General features: G+C 38.5%; 3 protein-coding genes across 3 annotated transcripts in view; all 3 read right to left on the bottom strand.

Annotated features, from left to right (window-relative positions):
* The window catches only part of LOC116732590 (tyrosine-protein kinase Tec-like), a 6682-nt gene extending 4134 nt beyond the window's left edge, over nt 1–2548 (bottom strand). The window contains 7 exon segments of the mRNA XM_032582876.1: nt 953–1077; nt 1161–1240; nt 1443–1497; nt 1582–1641; nt 1848–1912; nt 2268–2393; nt 2469–2548. Coding sequence (XP_032438767.1) covers nt 953–1077; nt 1161–1240; nt 1443–1497; nt 1582–1641; nt 1848–1912; nt 2268–2393; nt 2469–2534 — 577 coding nt within the window. The 5' untranslated portion in view covers nt 2535–2548.
* A 921-nt stretch (nt 2549–3469) lies between these two features.
* On the bottom strand, nt 3470–4841 carry LOC116732652 (tetratricopeptide repeat protein 39B-like). The gene is made up of 6 exons (XM_032583003.1): nt 4777–4841; nt 4578–4683; nt 4064–4129; nt 3850–3958; nt 3686–3753; nt 3470–3607 (listed from the first exon to the last, which is right to left on the bottom strand). The coding sequence occupies exons 1-6, from the start codon at nt 4839–4841 to the stop codon at nt 3485–3487; spliced, it is 537 nt and encodes a 178-aa protein (XP_032438894.1). The 3' UTR covers nt 3470–3484.
* Nucleotides 4842–5554: 713 nt separating this feature from the next.
* On the bottom strand, nt 5555–16480 carry LOC116732301 (tetratricopeptide repeat protein 39B-like). Its single transcript, XM_032582372.1, has 5 exons — nt 16183–16480; nt 8500–8534; nt 7277–7381; nt 6419–6550; nt 5555–5666 (listed from the first exon to the last, which is right to left on the bottom strand). The coding sequence occupies exons 1-5, from the start codon at nt 16219–16221 to the stop codon at nt 5555–5557; spliced, it is 423 nt and encodes a 140-aa protein (XP_032438263.1). The 5' UTR covers nt 16222–16480.
* Between the last annotated feature and the right edge of the window lie 327 nt (nt 16481–16807).

Below are 16807 nucleotides of genomic sequence, written 5' to 3'. Positions count from 1 at the left end.
GAGAGCAGACTCAAAATGGGTGTTTCTAAAGCGCAAACACTGATTGGCTAGTTCAGCAGCAGAAATGAATCTCTAAATGATGTATTTTATTTTATTACTAGCATGAATAAACACGCTAGTAACATACTTCATACAGAGTGAAGAAACCCATGCAAAAGCTAAAACTAGCTACAAAGCTAAAGCTGGCTAGAAAAAAACCTAATAAGAGCATTTAGGTCAGGACTAGCACAGCCTGCTACAGTAACATACTCTATGCCGTGTGGAAAAAACCCATGCAAAAGCTAAAACTAGCTATAAAGTTAAAATTAGCTGAAAAGAAAACAAACAAACTAAGAATAGCATTTAGGCTAGCACTAGCATGTTGACCTACAGTAACATACTCCACAAAGTCAGAACAAACTCATGTAAATCTTAAAACTAGCTAAAATACTAATGTTAGCCTACATGTTATCATTAGTATTAGTATTTTATCTAGCTTTAGCTTTTTAGTTAATTCTAGCTTTTACCCTGGGTTTTGTATATTGAATGGAGTATGCTACATTACGTCAACATGCTATTGCTAGCCTTGATGCTATTACTGGTATTTTAGGAATCTTAAACTCTACAGCTAATTTAAACTTTTAATAGTTTTTTTCACTCTGCTTGAAGTATGTTAATATTGTATTCTATGCTAATGCTAGCCTAGATGCTATTATTAGTGTTTTTTTTAGCTAGTTTTAGCTTTTTTTCTAGTTCTTTTTCTTTCTATCTCGTTTCTCTAACATATTAAAGCAATATGTTACACTCTCTATGTTACAATAACAGTCAATAATTTCGTCCAGTCTTTGACACCCCTACAGTTCTCAGTCTCAATGCTCCTCCAATCGTGTTGCAGTTAATTTGGTTCGTCCAATCAGGTGTTGCTGTTGAGAAAAACTCACTTCGTCTGCAGAGACACCGATTCATCTCCTACCTGCTGCGTTGTGTTCATGGTAGTGTATAACGTCTGGTATGGAGCTGAAGACGTGTTTTTCAGCCAGGTAGAACTGTCCAGTGTTCGTTATTTTTATCTGGTAATGCCTAATGCCCCCAATCGGACTGAGCAGAAGAAAAATCGGTTAAATATTTTCTGTAGATGTAAGTTTGATTCAAATGTCTGCAATTTAAAACCTGTGACTCACCTTAATGTCTTTGTATAAACAGAAACGGTATAAGTTCCTTGTTTACTGGACTCCCGCACAACAAAACCACCTTCTTTATCCTGGAAAATAGCAACTAATTATTAGGACTGTAGTGAAAATTCACATTTAAGATAAATCAGGAGTTAATTTCTTGCAACTTTCAGGTGTAAATATGTTTATATTTAGACAGCGGGATGAATAAATCAATTCAAAATTCAATTCAAGTTCAAAAATACTTTATTGATCCTAAAGTGAAATTAAATAATCAGAAATAAATCATACCTGCTGTTTCAGCAGCTGTTCAGCTTCTGTTCTGGTGATGTTCTTGCAGTACCACCTTCACGACGGACATTTAAAATAAACATTAAATGTTTTAGAACTGCGCTCTACGGCCGAGTGAAATAAGAAAGTTAAAACTTACGAGTTTGCCTCGATTCTGTTTTTCTCTGTTACGTAGTTACTGGGGATGAAGCCTTTATTCCTGAGCAAAAGCAACAACACATCAGAACCGAGTTGTTAGATTTTTAGAGGATTTATAACCGACTGCCTCAATAATTAAATTTTTAAACATGTTTTTTTAGCTGAATCTGTAAACTTTGACGAACTGCTGATTGAGAGAAATGTGTAAGATTAAATCACAGTTTAATGGATTAAATCTCTGGTGGTTCTGGACTTGGTGTGCCGTACCCGTGTCTGTCCTCTGCTCTCCACCACAGCTGGTCCTGCTTATGGAGGATGACGTATTCCTCTCCCTGGAGACACAAAGCATTAGCATTACACACATTTATTTATTTGCTTTTTGTTGTCAGCAGCGTGTAGTAAATAAATCTGATTTAATGACTAGTAAATATCTGGTCATTTCTTGTTAATTAATCTCTAAAATCATTGTTATTTTGGTTTGACCAGAGATCATAATGTCCAATTTTATGAATTGGAGCAAAATAAATGGAGCAAAATAAATGGGAAAACAGTGTAACAGAAAGTTTTTAGATAACAATATACAGTTAAATGTATTTCTTCTTCATAATTGATTTAAAAAAATACTTTACAACAGTGACAATAATTTTATTCACCATAGTTTCAGTGAGTTGGTGTGAAATTGTGTACCTGTTTAATGGTGAGGTCTGAGTCCTCCTTGGCCGTGAAGTCGTACATGGCAACGACTCTCGCCAAACCTTCACCTTCTCCGTTCTCTGGAGGGGGCAGAGGGAGCTTTTTCCTGGACCGGTCCACCTGACCCAAACGTAACAAAAATCAAAACCTAGAACTCAATAACACAAGGATACGGAGAAATGCGATGTTTCTTACCCGCCGGGCATTTCCGGGGTATCGTCTGGTTGGGAAGCACAGAGACGTTCTGCCCTCCAGCTCCATGCGTGTGCTGATCTCCCTGAAATCAGCCAAATCATCTTTACATTTGGGGGTTTTTTCTATTCAATGTGAAAATGTATCGAAGTTAATCTTTCCAACACTGAGATCTATTAATTGTACTTTTTTTGGTATTGACAAATCAACAAATTTTATTTATTTGGGTGCACATACTTATTTTTAAGGTAAAATTACATTAAACATTAAAAAAATTATGAACAAATAAGTATAACCGATTTAAGTATTAAATTTTGGGGCAACCCTAAAATACAGGCGGCGCCAATTGTTAAACTCCGCCCATATTTGGGGCTGCCCCAAAAGTTAACTCAGACCATATTTCCTGCTGCCCATATTTGGAGCAGCACATTTGTGAATATTTGGGGCAACTCCAAAAAAATGGGCGGAGTCAGTTATTTGACTCCGCCCATTTTTGGGGCTGCCTCAAAGCTTTCACCTACTGACAGAAATTGTTATGTATTATGTATTGTACGTATAGGTTAACACATATTAAGCATCTTATGCAAGCAAGTTTCACAACCAAGGCTAGTGAGGGGTGGGATCAAATACTGAACTCCACCCACATTCATTTTAAGAAAACAAACCCAAAGATTTGCTTTATTATTATAAATTATGTCAAACTCCTGAAATAAACATATTTTGACCTTGTTTAGATCTAAGAAAGGTTTTAAGTTAAGCTTTCCTTTTGCAATTTTTTTATTTTTAGAGAAAACTTACATATAAGATGATTGAAAAATTATATGCGATGAAAGATCATATAAATATCAATAATGTTGAATTTTAAATTTCAAATTGTGATGGATCCCAATTGGTCGACTTTTTAAAACTGGGTTGGGTTTATTTTTTGGTTCTGATTGTGAGTAGTGACAGATTTATAGCCAAAACGATGCTGTTATATTTTGAGTTTCAGTTTTTAAGATCACTTTGCCATAAATGGATCAAAATGCTGTAAAAACAAACGTTTCCATTGCACAGCTCTGTGAGAGTCTACATGAACAAACCTTCTCAAAGTTTCCTCGTAGGGTGGCGATGCGAGCGGAGTAGAAGAGGATTATGGAGCCCTTAAAGAAACAATAACCATAAATCCATCGATAAATCCCAATCGATCAATACGTAATCGAACAGAGTATTCGTCTTACTTTGGGGTATTTTTGTTGGTACGGCTCTAGCAGAGCTTCAGCCTCCATCAGGTTCCCCTCCCCCGTTCCTTACATCAAAAACAGAAACAAGCAACTATAAACCGATGAAGTGAAATATTCAGGTTACGACGTCAAACAAATAAAGATTTGTAGAAATTTCCTACCCAGGATCAGCGACACGTAAGTGTTATAGAAGAGCAGAGTCAGCACACAGATTATCGAACGCAAACTTTGGCTGGCTGCTCCCTCCCTCAGCTGAGACAAACCAAAACTCTGCAGGAGAAACGGGCAGTGAGACGGACACCTCTCTTCACAGCAGAGACATTCGTTTCCTGTCTTTAATAAAATATCTGAGGTTTAAAAGAGAGGAAAACTCACCCTGTTTCCTGAGAAGCCAATAAACTCCAACAACCTTAAAATCTTCTGAGGAAGGAGAGACAGCATCTGGAACAAAGAATCAAATTCAAAGATTCATTAACAAAGTAGCTAAATATAATTCACTTTGTATAATTTGTATCTTTGTAAGAGTTTGGGAATGTTTGCCGATATGCTGATGATACAGCACTAAACGCAGCAGAATCCAAAAAATGGGCAAAAGACTCCGTATAAGTGTTTGAGTTTAAGAACCCAATAAACTCCAACAACCTTAAAATCTACTGAGGAAGGAGAGAAAACAAACAATGAAATCAATCTGAAGGAATTCATTAAGAAAGTACACCTAATCGTAATTTATTTTACATATTTTGTATTGTTTTTACTGTAAGACTTTAGGAATGTTTGCCGATATGCTGATGATACAGTGCTAAACGCAGCAGAATCCAAAATATGAGCTTTTCTGTGTTTAAAAACAAAAATGCTTCAGAAAACTTTCACATGAATTTTCCTCACCCACCAGGTTAAAAGAGCCGATGCCCAGCTTGACTCCGCCCTCAAACTGTTTGAAGGAGTTAAACTGCTCCGCCTTGTCCTGGCTGATGTTCAGCACGTTCTGACAGTCCCTAACGAGAAACACAAAGCCTGATATTATAATCAATTATTATTTAAACTATGTCTCAGATGGAGGCGCCTTTAGCTGTTCGTTAATCACTCACTTGTAGATTTGGTAGCTTGTTCGAATCTTGATTCCTCCTTTTATGAAACTGATCATGTTTCTCATCCTGGAAAATAAGGACAGAAAAAATGAGTTTAATTTACAGTAAAATTACATAAACAGCCATTAAATTTTAGGTTTTCCTGTCAGATTTAAATGTAGCAGAACCTTCACACCTGGTGGATGAATAACAGTAATTTCCGTTTCTTCCCCAACATTCATTGGAGCAAATTTAGAAATACACCAAAACAGAAAGATATAAACCTGATTTCATTCTGAGGGTGGCAAGATAAAAATTTACCACAATAGAAAACAAACTTCGAGAAACATTGTGACTTTAGAGACGCTACACAGAACAAGTGATGAAACAAAGTAGACAAAGAAAACAACTTCCACAAAAACAATTTCAAAAAAGCCACTTAATTTGCAAATTTCATCCTACATGAAGGAGAGTTTATTTCTGGGTAACATGTTGTCATTTAGAAACCTTTTCTTATTTCTATTATCTAATATTTACAGGCCAGTTACAGAAAACAAGCCTATTTTAGTTAAAAATACAATTATTTTATTGAGGGATGAACATAATTCAAATATATTTAGCTGATTTAATAACAGAGACTCTGACCTGGATGAAAGTGAGCGTTGCTTTCTGCAGAAGGCAACTCGGCGTAGCAGAGCTCTGCATGCATTTCCCTCTGCAAACACAAAGACAAGGCCACGGTTTTCTACAGCTTTCTGGTGCTACTGCCCAGTTAAAGTCAGTGATTTCCCAGTTAAAGTCAAGTGATTTCCCAGTTAAAGTCAGTGATGAGGTTGGTACCTTCCTGTAAGTTGGACTGCTTGCTGATCAGGCTGGACAGAGAACCGACCACCGAGTTTCTCTTTCTGAACCTGGAAAAACATTTCAGAGTCTTTGGTTTGGTGACCTCACAGTTCCTACTGCAATGAAGAAGGTTTTCTGATCATATGAGACCAAAATGTAACATTTTTATCTCCATACAAACTCAGCGGTATGGTGGAGTCGACCCAGTGTCCCCTGAACGCACCGTCCAGAGGCTGAAACATGGTGGTGGCAGCATCATGCTGGAGAAAACCTGCTGAGTATCGACAGTAGACTGCAGACTAGCATGAAGTCTAGACTTCCAGCACTGGTGGAGATTATTATTGGATGGTTTAAATCAGAGCATCTTCATGCATGAGAATGGCCTAGTTAAAGTCCAAGTCTAAATATAAGTGGGAATCTGTGAGAAGACTTGAAAACTGACATTCACAGATTTCCTCCAACCAGTCGGACTGAGCTTGAGTGAAAATGGCGCCACCTAGCTTCATAAATATGTACAACTGGTTGGTTGGTTCCATCAAATGAAATGCAGTGAAGTTTGTTTTTGTAACCAAAGATGTGAAAAAGTTTGAGACATAAAAAGTTTGAGACATAAAAAGTTTGAGACATAAACGTCGTTGGGGTCAGAGGAACTGGATGTAGTTCATGTCAAACTGGGTGGACTCCACCGAACCATCAAACCCATCAGCTGGAAACCAGTTCAGGACCAGTTCAGCTAAAACTGACAAACATTTCTGGTGTTTTTGATGTGAAATGTGACGTTTGTTCCTGGAGGCGGCCGGGTTAAAGGCGGCCATCTTACCGGTGGCAGGTCTGCAGCGCCTGCTTGATGGTCTCCATGGCCGTCTGGATGTCCTTCTGGTCAAAGGTCATGGTGGCCTGCATGACCAGGATGCTGCTGTAGCCCAGAGCGTGGTACATGCTGTGCTTCCACCTGAACACACAACGGGTCGGTTAGGACCGCAGAACCAGCACACAGCGACCCAAACAGGACCGGAGCCGGTTCTGGGACAGAACCAGTTCTGATGGAGGGGAGGAACCAGTAAGGAACTGGTTTGATTCCAACCAGGAGAGGAAAGAAAGGAGATGACAGGACACAAGGAGGGATGAAAGGAAGGAAGGAAGGAAGGAATGGAGGAAAGGAGGAATGTGCAAGGAAGCAAAGAAGAAAAAAATCAAAGATAGACAGCAAAGAACAGAAGGAAGGAAAATACAATTTAGGAAGGACACAAGGAAAGGAAATAAGGACAAATAAGAGATTTAGGATAAAATGATAGAGGGATTGAAAAAGATGAAAAAATAAAGACACAAGGAATAAAACAAGTAAAAACTAAATGACTTAATGAAGTCAACAGGACGTTGAATAGTTTAATTATCTAATTATGGAAGGTGGGTGTCTAGTTAAATCCTGAAAACAAATTAAAACAATTCAGCAAAGAAGAAGAAAAATGTGTTTAAATTCCTTCACAATAAAAGACTCATTGTTGGTCATCAGCTGGAAACCAGTAATTAGATTTAGAGAAAATTTATTTTCACACAGGAATCCCACCTAGAAAAACATTTAGTAGATGTTTTAGTATTTAGTATTTACTCAGGTTGTTTTTCTGACATCAACATGAGTTTGATGATCTGAAACATCTGAGCTGGAAAAGAGCCTCACCACGGCTGGAGCAGGTCCAGAGCCTGAGAGAACTTGTTGTTGAGGACGAGGTTGAGAGCGCACTGAGTCTCCTGGATGGCAGTGTGCAGGTCCATCTGACAAGCCCTGTACACACACACAGGCGTACACACCACACACACACACGCAACACACACACACACACACACACACACAGAGATAAATGAAACCAACAGCACAAGTTGAGTGTTAGATTTTATGACCCTCTGTTTTCTAACAGTAGTTGGGGGGAAGGATCTGTGATCTTGGCGTCTTTGTGCACCCAGGATGCAGCAGCTCTTTAGTTCTGCAACATTTTAGGATATATTTTCTAACACTAAAACATAAACCAGTTAACACTCACATATCTCCAAGCTTTAAATTAGCCCTGAAATAAAGCAATATCGTTAATATTTTAGTCTCTAATGAGAAGTTTGATGCTGTTGACACCATGAACAAGTCGACTCGGATCATTCTGAGTTATTTACAGATTCTGAAACTGGATTTTAACTCGTATAAAGATGCCAAAAAAGAAGATGATCTTTACTACAAGTGTAATGTTCATTAATAACATTTTAATGTACATAATGTAATGGTCTATTTGTAATTTAGAAGCATAATTAAAGAAAAATAGACTTGAGTTACTGTGGCACAAACAAAAATCCTCTTCTGCACCATGAAATATAAAATTATCCACAGATTTCTATCGATTTCTGTTATCTACTCTATTTATTCGCCTATTAAATCATTTTAAATTAAACAACTGTTGATGTGTGTGCAGAGCTTTATAAACTAGCTAATAATAAAAGCAGAAAAAGCTCTCACTGCTGTAGGCATCATTTACATGCAGTACCTGGCAGACCACTAGGGGGCACAACTCAGTCAACACTACTGAGACACACCGCTTTTATAAATGTGTGAAAGGCAAAAGATGTGTACTGCACATAACTATTTGTACTAACAGTATGAGTAAACCTACATTTAATTCAAAACTTTACAGTGAAATAATAAAATTACAAGAGTTTTATTAAAGTGGCCCAGTTCATCAGTCAAGTTCTGGTCCTCACATGATATGATAAGAGCAAATGCACACCGACCAATAAACACTGAAAGTGACAAAACGAGGGACAGAAGGAGAAACTGGAGCCTGACAGGAAGTGAAAATAACGACACAGAGACACATTTTCAGCTCTAATATCACCGGGTGTTAGCATGAGCGTACTTACGAAGGTATCCGATCGAAGGCATCCTCAAAGCAGTCCTGAAACAGAAACACAGAGGTGAGCTACCTGCTCTGCTTCGTTATAAATCCGGATCAAACACTTTAGATACAGGATCATCACAGGTCAGCCCAAACCCTCTGCTACAACATATTTTGGTGAAATGTTGAAACACGTTACATTTTGATAACTTTTCATTGTTCCTGGTGTGTAAATGTCAAAAATGACCAAAAATAATGATTTGATCCAAAATGGCCGCCTCCCTGTACATTTTAGGACTTAACTTCAAGAGACTTTTTTTCTTGATTAGCAGAGATTTCAGATCTCTATGATGTGCGGTTTGGCCTGTCTCACTGTAGGGGGCGCTGGAGATTCCACTGAATCCGGAGCCGCATTTTAAAGACCTCTGGGTTTCACAATGGATGGATGGAATTTACCAGCATTAGAATAGTCAGTCTGATAGCTTTATAAACTGAATTTCTCCATGTTGAGTCATCAGTTCAAGGCTCGTCATTGTGAGGCTGCAGTAAAACTTTTGCTTTGCAGCATTTTGTAACAGTTTGGGTGTGACGGGTATGCAGGCTGGAGACGTGGCCTTGTCCAGAAAACAAACCGCTAAAGGATTTGCTGAAATGCTAATTTAGAAAAGCTCGTACACAAAGTCCTCAGAAAACCAGAGTCTCACATTTCAAATCTCAGTTTTCACTTTCAGTGAGGAAGCCGTTTCACAAAAAAATTCCCTTTTGCTCAAAACTAATCTGCATTTCATTTTTAAATACAAAACCATCCTGCCCACCTCCACCTGTCTGTATTTTCCCAAAGCATATTTGTGCGGCTTCAACAGTAAACCTCACAGTGTTTCTTTAGAGCCTCAGTAACAGGCTAATAATAGCTGTCCAGCAGCTCCTTACATAACCGCATCCAGCTGCAGCCTCATAAAGAGGAACTCTGCCTGCAGGCTGCAGCCATCCAGCCTCCAACGTCCAACCAGCCGCGATGCACAGCCAGACTCAGCCAGACAGCCTGAGGCGCATGGAGGAAAATACTCAATATGAATCTGTTCACTGTGGATAAACAGCTCAAACTGCAGGGAGCTGCAGAAACAATGTGAGCAACTACAGACATTTCTAAACCTCAGTCAAAGTTAAACACATAATTCTGAAAAACAACAAGGAAACAGAAAACATTTAACAAAGAATGACGTCTTTTAAAAAGGTGCAAAAATTAAAATAAACATAAAACTTACATTTTGATAAAGCCAAAGAAAAAAAAACCTGCCCAAAGACAACCTGGAAATCAATCTGTTAAAGCTCTATAGATTAAAAAATAAAAAAATCTCTACAAAGGTATTTAAAAAATCAAAAACACATAAAAAGAAACATATTTGGTAATTGACCCAGTGAACCGACTGAAGGAGGAGACAGCGAATGTACGTGTAAACGTAGCATTCAAGCTACCTGTAGCTTTCCATGCTAGCTGGAGTAAGTCAGAGTTAGCCAACATGCTAGAGACACAAAACAGCTTTAGAAATAGAAAACAAAGTAAAGCAACAGCAACCAGCAACAGCAACAGCAACCTAAAACCTGCCCTGAGAAATGTTTCTAAATAACAGAAACATTTAAATAATGTTGTTAAATAATGAAATAAAAGCAGAAATGATCTTTTCTATCTTATCCTGGTCAATGGTTGGCAGACAAAATATGTTGGCTTTACAAAGCAAATTAAAACAGATGAGTAATAAATAAAATATGTTTTATATGCTCAGTTACATTTTAAATGTGCTTTTGCATTTTACAATTAGCTTTTTTTTGTTGAACTGACGGTTAAAAACAAGTACAACACACACACACACACACACACACACACACACCCACCCACACACACACACACACACACACACACTCCTCAGAATACTTTTAGGAAACATTAATAATAATTCATTGTGAATCCAAACAGTCGCTTCCACACCTGGTTTCAGAGACGCATCACTTCCTGTCTGACATCAGACTCTGTTTCCAGCATTCGTCATAGCAGCACCAGCAGCTCCTGCTGTGAGCGTCTGAAAACAGGCAACTGTTGTTGAATCAGCCAGCATGTTACAACTCAGCACAAGTCTCTGCAAACCGAAGGCTGATGACCTGAAGGAGATGGCTGAGGCTCTGACTTAGCTAGAATAGCAAGTAGAGCTAGTTAACTAGATATCCCAGTAGGATAAGCAGGTAGGAAGCCAGATAGCCAGTTAATGGATAAGTAGGCAGCTACTGAGCGAGGTGGCCGAGTCCAGAGCTGACAGTCAGGTCAGGAACCAGGCAGCTGGGCCAGGAACCAGCTGTCCAGGTGACAAGCTAGGTAGCTAGCTTCCTTTCAATGGGAAAGCAACAAGATCAGGAGGTAAGTAGCCAGGTCAACGGGTTGGTTGTCATGTTAACGGGTTAGTTGCCATGTCAACAGGTTGGTTGCCAGGTTGGAGTAGGTAGGTCTAGTTCTTTAGGTCAGGGGGTCAATAGTGAGGTGGGGAGGTAGAGAACTGGATAGGCTGGTAATGAGGTAGTTTGGCAGGTAAGAAAGTAGGTTATGAATTCATTAATTCATGCATTCATTCATTCACAGAAAGTGAGGCTGCCATGCATCAGCACCATCAGTTCCTCTGACCACCAACATCATGCAAGGTGGGTGAAGCTGCATGACGGTGCACTGAGTCAACGACTGACTGGGACAGACGGGTTTCAACACATTTCTAATTACAATAATAATTTAGTACTTTAACTATACAGAAGTAAAGAAACGGTAAATTCACACATTCTTTCATCTTTACATAAAATGGCTTCTATCCCTCTTAAAGTGTCTAAACATCAACTGGATTACTAACTGTTAAATATTAACCAAGTAAGCAAGATGGTAAATATTAGTTCATTTCTAAGACCAGAGAAGAAAACCAGGCACTGCACCTTTAGAGACACGGAGAGTTCAGAGACAGAAAGGTTCTCCAGTAACTGCTGCACCTTTCATTATTTAGTCAGGACCTTCATGCTGTGTCCGATTACCGGCCACATGCATATAAACCAGCCAGGAACCACCAGGAAGGACCAGAAACAAAGACTTCAAAAGCCCAGAGGAAACCCAACAAAGTTTTTCATTCTTGCCAAAAGACCAATAAACTTTTTTGCACATCCAGAGAAAAGTTTGCCTCGTGCGGTGGGACTTTACTGACCCATTAAACACTTTGTCTTATCTTTAAAAATCATCTAATACTGCAGCAGACATATTTAGTCTTTTCTTCACGGACAGAAAACCAACTAAAACTCCAACAAAATAATTCAAGATACAGAATCGAACATCTCAGAGGAAATTAAAGAAACCAAATTCTGCCACCGTTCATCACGTAAAGCTCTCTGTCTGCTGAAAATAAAGTTTTCTCTTAGTTGTCAATAAGAGGTAAAAATGACTCAGACAGAAATAAAACGTCCGACGTTGACGTTATGGATGTTTCGTGTCTCTGGTAAGGCAAAGAGCCATCGGTGACCGGAGCGTTCGCCATGTCAGAACTTGTTCAGAAAACGTGTTTCCATTTTCTCTTTATTGTATTGACTCTTTTTCTGAAAAGTCAAGAAAAACAAAACAAACAAAAAACAAATAAACTTCTTAAGCGACAGTAAAAACCTTCTTGTAAAACTGAGGAAGGTAATTTTGAATTTTGTAATTTCCATCAACCTTTTCTACTGCGATACGTCAAAATGTGAATAAAACGTTGATAGAAACACGTCACATCGCTTTTCTATTCCAGAGAACCTGAAAGTTCAAAAAGCAAATTAAAGTTAGTTCAGAATTTAATAATCCTGCTTCATAAAACTAAAGTTTTTCTACCAACAAATTTACTCAGAAAATCTCTACAAACTCAAAATGTGTCATTTTTAGAAATCTTTTAACTATTGGATCCACATAAAAACACGGCTGAGCTTCACTGAATGCCAACACTTTTAAACATTTTTGTAAAATAACAACATATGCATTCATAAAATATTGTTTTCAATAAATTTGAACCAAAGTTTTTCTGCTATTTTTATGAGCAGTCATGTTTTCCACACAGATTATTATTCATCCTCGTTATATTTCTGTCATTTATTTAGATTTATAAGTCAGTTGTGTAGTTACAGTTACATCCAGCCTGGGTTGCAGAGGGTCAAAGGTCACGGCCCTGCACACTTGAACAACATATCAACAGCGTTTTGTGCACATGGTTAATTGGTCTCTTTGTGTTTTTATGGTGTTTCTGCGCAGCGTCAGCAGCGAGAACCTTTATCCCACTTCCTCTAAACTCAGTTAGTCTCACATTCCTCAGCTCAACCAGAATCAGCTGAGTTCCTCCCAAACCCGACGAGCATGAATGAAGCTTCAGAGATCCGATTAGAGCTGGAGAAAAAATATTGTTCTGTTTCTGAGAGGCTTTTCATTCTCATTACATTTCACAGGCAAATAAAATAAACTTCATTCCAACAAAACAGAATCTGAACCTGAAGAAAGATCACCAGATAATCCAAGACTAACAAAACCATAAAACCTGCAGCAATAAGAGACTTTCTGCAGTTAAAGCCGCAAAACGTATCAAAATATTTCCAGTCTGTCAAAAATAGTTTCCAAATGGAACAAAATACTAAAACTGTTCATATGCATGAATGTACCTTCATAGCCTTATGGAGGATTTTATGCTTTCAGTTTGTTTTGGTTATATTTAAAACTAGATTTTGTATTTTCAGCCTAAAAGTATAAGTTGAATTCAAATTTTGCCTCATTACTTGATATTTATTCTGATTTTAACATTAATCCTGCCAAAAAAATATTGCTGGTACAGATTTAATAAAAACAAATATTAAAAATCTCCCAATTTTAAATATCTGCCTATTTTTTCCAAGCAACAGGAAACATTTAATCTCAAACTACCAGTGTTTTGTCTCTTATCCTTTAATTCAGACATATATGATAAGTCAAAGTAAATACTCCCTCTAGTTAATAATTAATGTAAAAAGACCAGATTTAAACTGGCACACCCCCAGTTTAACCAGACAGTTTGATAAAACCAGTTAAACTTTAATCCTTCAGTCGGTTTGAGACGTTTCTCTGACAGAACAAACAGAAAAACAGCATGAAGGAGGAGTTCTCATGTTGTTCTGATGCAAACAGCTGGTGGCTGGATCAGGTCCGGCATTTACATACCCACACCCACACACACACCCACACCCACACACACACACACACACACACACACCGGACCTGTCACTATCACTGAAAGCTGATTACACGCTGCTGATGGATCAGTTTAATAACCGGCTGGCTGTGAACGGCTCACCTGAGCTGATTAATTTCAGCAGCTCTCAGTGGAAACAGGAATAAATGAGCAACAGAAGAAGAAGTTAAGCACAGGAAACTGTCCTGACGCAGACGAGGGAGCTGAGCTGCTCCGCCTCATATAAGCTGTAATAAAACCTAAAGTGGTCTGAAGATGGGAGGCAGGATGCGCCGAACGCTGCATGGACCGTCACAGAGCCGACGACGACTTCCTGTCAGTCTGCAGCGTTTATGAGGAACGATGCTCAAATATGAAAACCTGGGCTGATAGAAACACGTTTCCACCACAAACACAAACAAATCTGTGTCCACATTCTGCTGATGATCGTGATGTTTCCATTAAGTAAGAAATTAAATAGAAATTACATGAATAAGTTTCTTCAAAAACGTCACAAAAGCAAACAGTTTCATAGAGGTGGGCAGATGAAACACTCTGGTAAGAGCAGAGAAACGTCTACATGTTTTACTCAGTAAAAGTAAAAGTAGTTATCCAAAAGATTACTAAAACAGTATATGGTAGAAAGTCAACTACTGCTGCTGCCATTAAATATTTAAATTACATCATCAGACAGACTAAATTATAAAGTTAAGTGGAAATTTTTGTATTTTAAGAATGAAAATGACAATAATTCATATTAGTAACAAAAAATGGCAAATCAGGCAAAATAAACTTTTCCAAATCAGTTTCTTTCTTTCAATAAAAAACAGATGAAAGTTTAACAGAAACTGTGTGACTGAGTCTGGTGGCTTTTTGGTTCAAACATGTTGCTTTTTCTTTCAGAAAATCCAGAAATTTCACTCAAGCAGGAGATGAAATATTCAGAATAACATTAATCAAGTAAAAGTAAAACGTGCAGCGTTTTGTTAGAACAAAACATTTTCCATGTTATCAGTGAAATAATCTGTCAGTGGAAGCAGAACTGTTTTAAAAATCAATATTAAGGAGTTATTGACTTAAAGCAACATCTTACATCTTGATGAGAAGTTAATTATAAGTCAGTTTTGTCGTATTTTAACTGTGATATTTGCACCATAAACGGTAAGATTTGGTGTTTTTGCAGTGAATTCATGTGATTTTTCATCTGGCAGAGATTTTCTGAAGAACTTTTTATTGATTCTTCAATCTTGTTGTTTTTGTTTTCATTTCTTTTATGGTTATTTGGAGTTGAAGTTTTATGAACAGTATTTTTGTGACATATTTTAGTTTTTATGAATAAAACTGACTGCATGTGTATTGTGTGGTCAGTGACTCTGCTCTTGTCTGAACTGGGTTCATTGGGAAAAGAAAAACCTCCTGGGTCGTTTTTCCTGGTTTTCCCATTTTAGACCCGCGGCTGCAACTGGAGCACAACTACACATTAAAACATGGAGAAACAGAAACAGAGATCTGCTCCGACTCCCGTTTATAACGTACAGCAACACAGGAAACATTTCAGCCTTTCTGTTACATTTAACCACGAAGAGCTGAGCAGTTGTTTGTGGTTGGCAATGAAATAGTAAGTAGGTCAAGAGGAAGTGGCGAAACTTGACTCTGACGAAGGAGAAGAAAGTGAATCAGATCAGTTAATTTATCAAATTGAATAGAAAAATGTCAGGATGTGGATTTACAGAAGAACTCTGGATTATTTTGACTTTATCGTGTTTCTTCTAAATGGATGCGTTGTTAGCATCCATGCAGCCATTTTGTAAGAGGTTGATGACAAGGATTTCTTCAAACCGTCAAGATAAAACATTAAAATAACAGCAGAAACAACCAGCAACATTTACAATTAATTATTATCCAATAAAACTTTTGTACTATTCAGTCAGTGAAACATTGATAAGTGGAGGGAATTGAACCAGGAGTAATGTGTCATCTTTAACACTAAAGGCCACTATACATCTGTAACAATGCACCTTTAATTCAAACTTAATTTAAATCGAGTGAAATTTGATAAAATTTCAAGTGAGAATCTGTCATTATTTCAGTGTTTTTACAGTGTGTGAAACTATTTCAGTGTTTTTACAGTGTAGAAGGATTTCTGTGTGTTTTTCTATGTGCAGAAGAATAAAAGGTGTTTAAAACCAACCTGGCCAGGTTTACGTAACTGATGTGAAGGAGGAGTGTTTTCTTAATCATCCTGGTTTATTACATCATTATTTAAACTTGAACGATAATATTTGATAGAAAATGTGCAGCAGCAGCTGAAGACGATGAGTGAAGGTTATGTCAGGAACAGGATGTGACATCCCGGTCCGGACGGGTTTTGGGAGAATTGAACGGGCAGAGGAAGAAACCAGCCCGGATGTAACCGGAGCCTCCGGAGGGAAGGGACCGGCTGAAACGTGATAGCGGCGGGATCTCACCTCCTCCTCGGCGGCCGCGCCGTTGCCGACGTGGGCCATGTCTCCCGTGTTTCTCCCCCCGGAGCTGCGCTGCTGTCTGCGCGGCTTCAGGCGCGTCTGGCTGGCATGTCGCTGCGCCGCCCGGGCAGAACCCGTCCTCTGGCCGCGGTGGGTCCGTCAGGGTCCGGAGGCAGGGGATCCCGGTTCGTCCTTGCGCCTGTCGGACGCGGAGGTTCGGACTCTGAGGCTCTTCCGTGAAGTGCAAGACGGACACGCCTCCCACATTTCACTTCTCCGCCCAGAGAAAGAGAGAGTGAGAGAGGGAGAGAGAGAATAGAGGGAGAAAAGAGAGAGAGAGAGGGAGAAAGAGAAAGAGGGAGAAAGAGAGAGAGAGAGAGAGAGAATAGAGGGAGAAAAGAGAGAGAGAGAGAAAAAAGAGAGAGAGAGAGGGAGAGAGAGAGAGAGAAAAGAGAGAGAGAGAGATAAAGAGAGGGAGGATGAATCTGCATCATTTTTGCATGAAACTCTGAATCTCAGTCTGCTGCAAATCCAAACTTCTATTTGCAGGTATAATAATAATAATAATAATAATAATAATAATAATAATAATAATAATAATAATAATATTAAAGCCAAATGTTTTTCC

Source organism: Xiphophorus hellerii, chromosome 14 (assembly GCF_003331165.1).
Source record: "Xiphophorus hellerii strain 12219 chromosome 14, Xiphophorus_hellerii-4.1, whole genome shotgun sequence".
Taxonomy (NCBI): domain Eukaryota; kingdom Metazoa; phylum Chordata; class Actinopteri; order Cyprinodontiformes; family Poeciliidae; genus Xiphophorus; species Xiphophorus hellerii.
The sequence above is the reverse complement of the archived record's forward strand: the minus strand, read 5'-3'. Positions and strand labels throughout refer to the sequence as shown.

Coding starts and splice junctions, on each gene's coding strand:
- LOC116732301 (XM_032582372.1), bottom strand. CDS start 16,221: ATGGCCCACGTCGGCAACGGCGCGGCCGCCGAGGAGGAG. Junction 8,535..16,182: donor GCGCGGCCGCCGAGGAGGAG/GTGAGATCCCGC, acceptor TTTCTGTTTCAG/GACTGCTTTGAGGATGCCTT. Junction 6,551..7,276: donor CTGGACCTGCTCCAGCCGTG/GTGAGGCTCTTT, acceptor TTGTGTGTTCAG/GTGGAAGCACAGCATGTACC.
- LOC116732652 (XM_032583003.1), bottom strand. CDS start 4,841: ATGAGAAACATGATCAGTTTCATAAAAGGAGGAATCAAGATTCGAACA. Junction 4,130..4,577: donor GCATCGGCTCTTTTAACCTG/GTGGGTGAGGAA, acceptor TCTTTGTTCCAG/ATGCTGTCTCTCCTTCCTCA. Junction 3,754..3,849: donor TTACGTGTCGCTGATCCTGG/GTAGGAAATTTC, acceptor TTTTGATGTAAG/GAACGGGGGAGGGGAACCTG.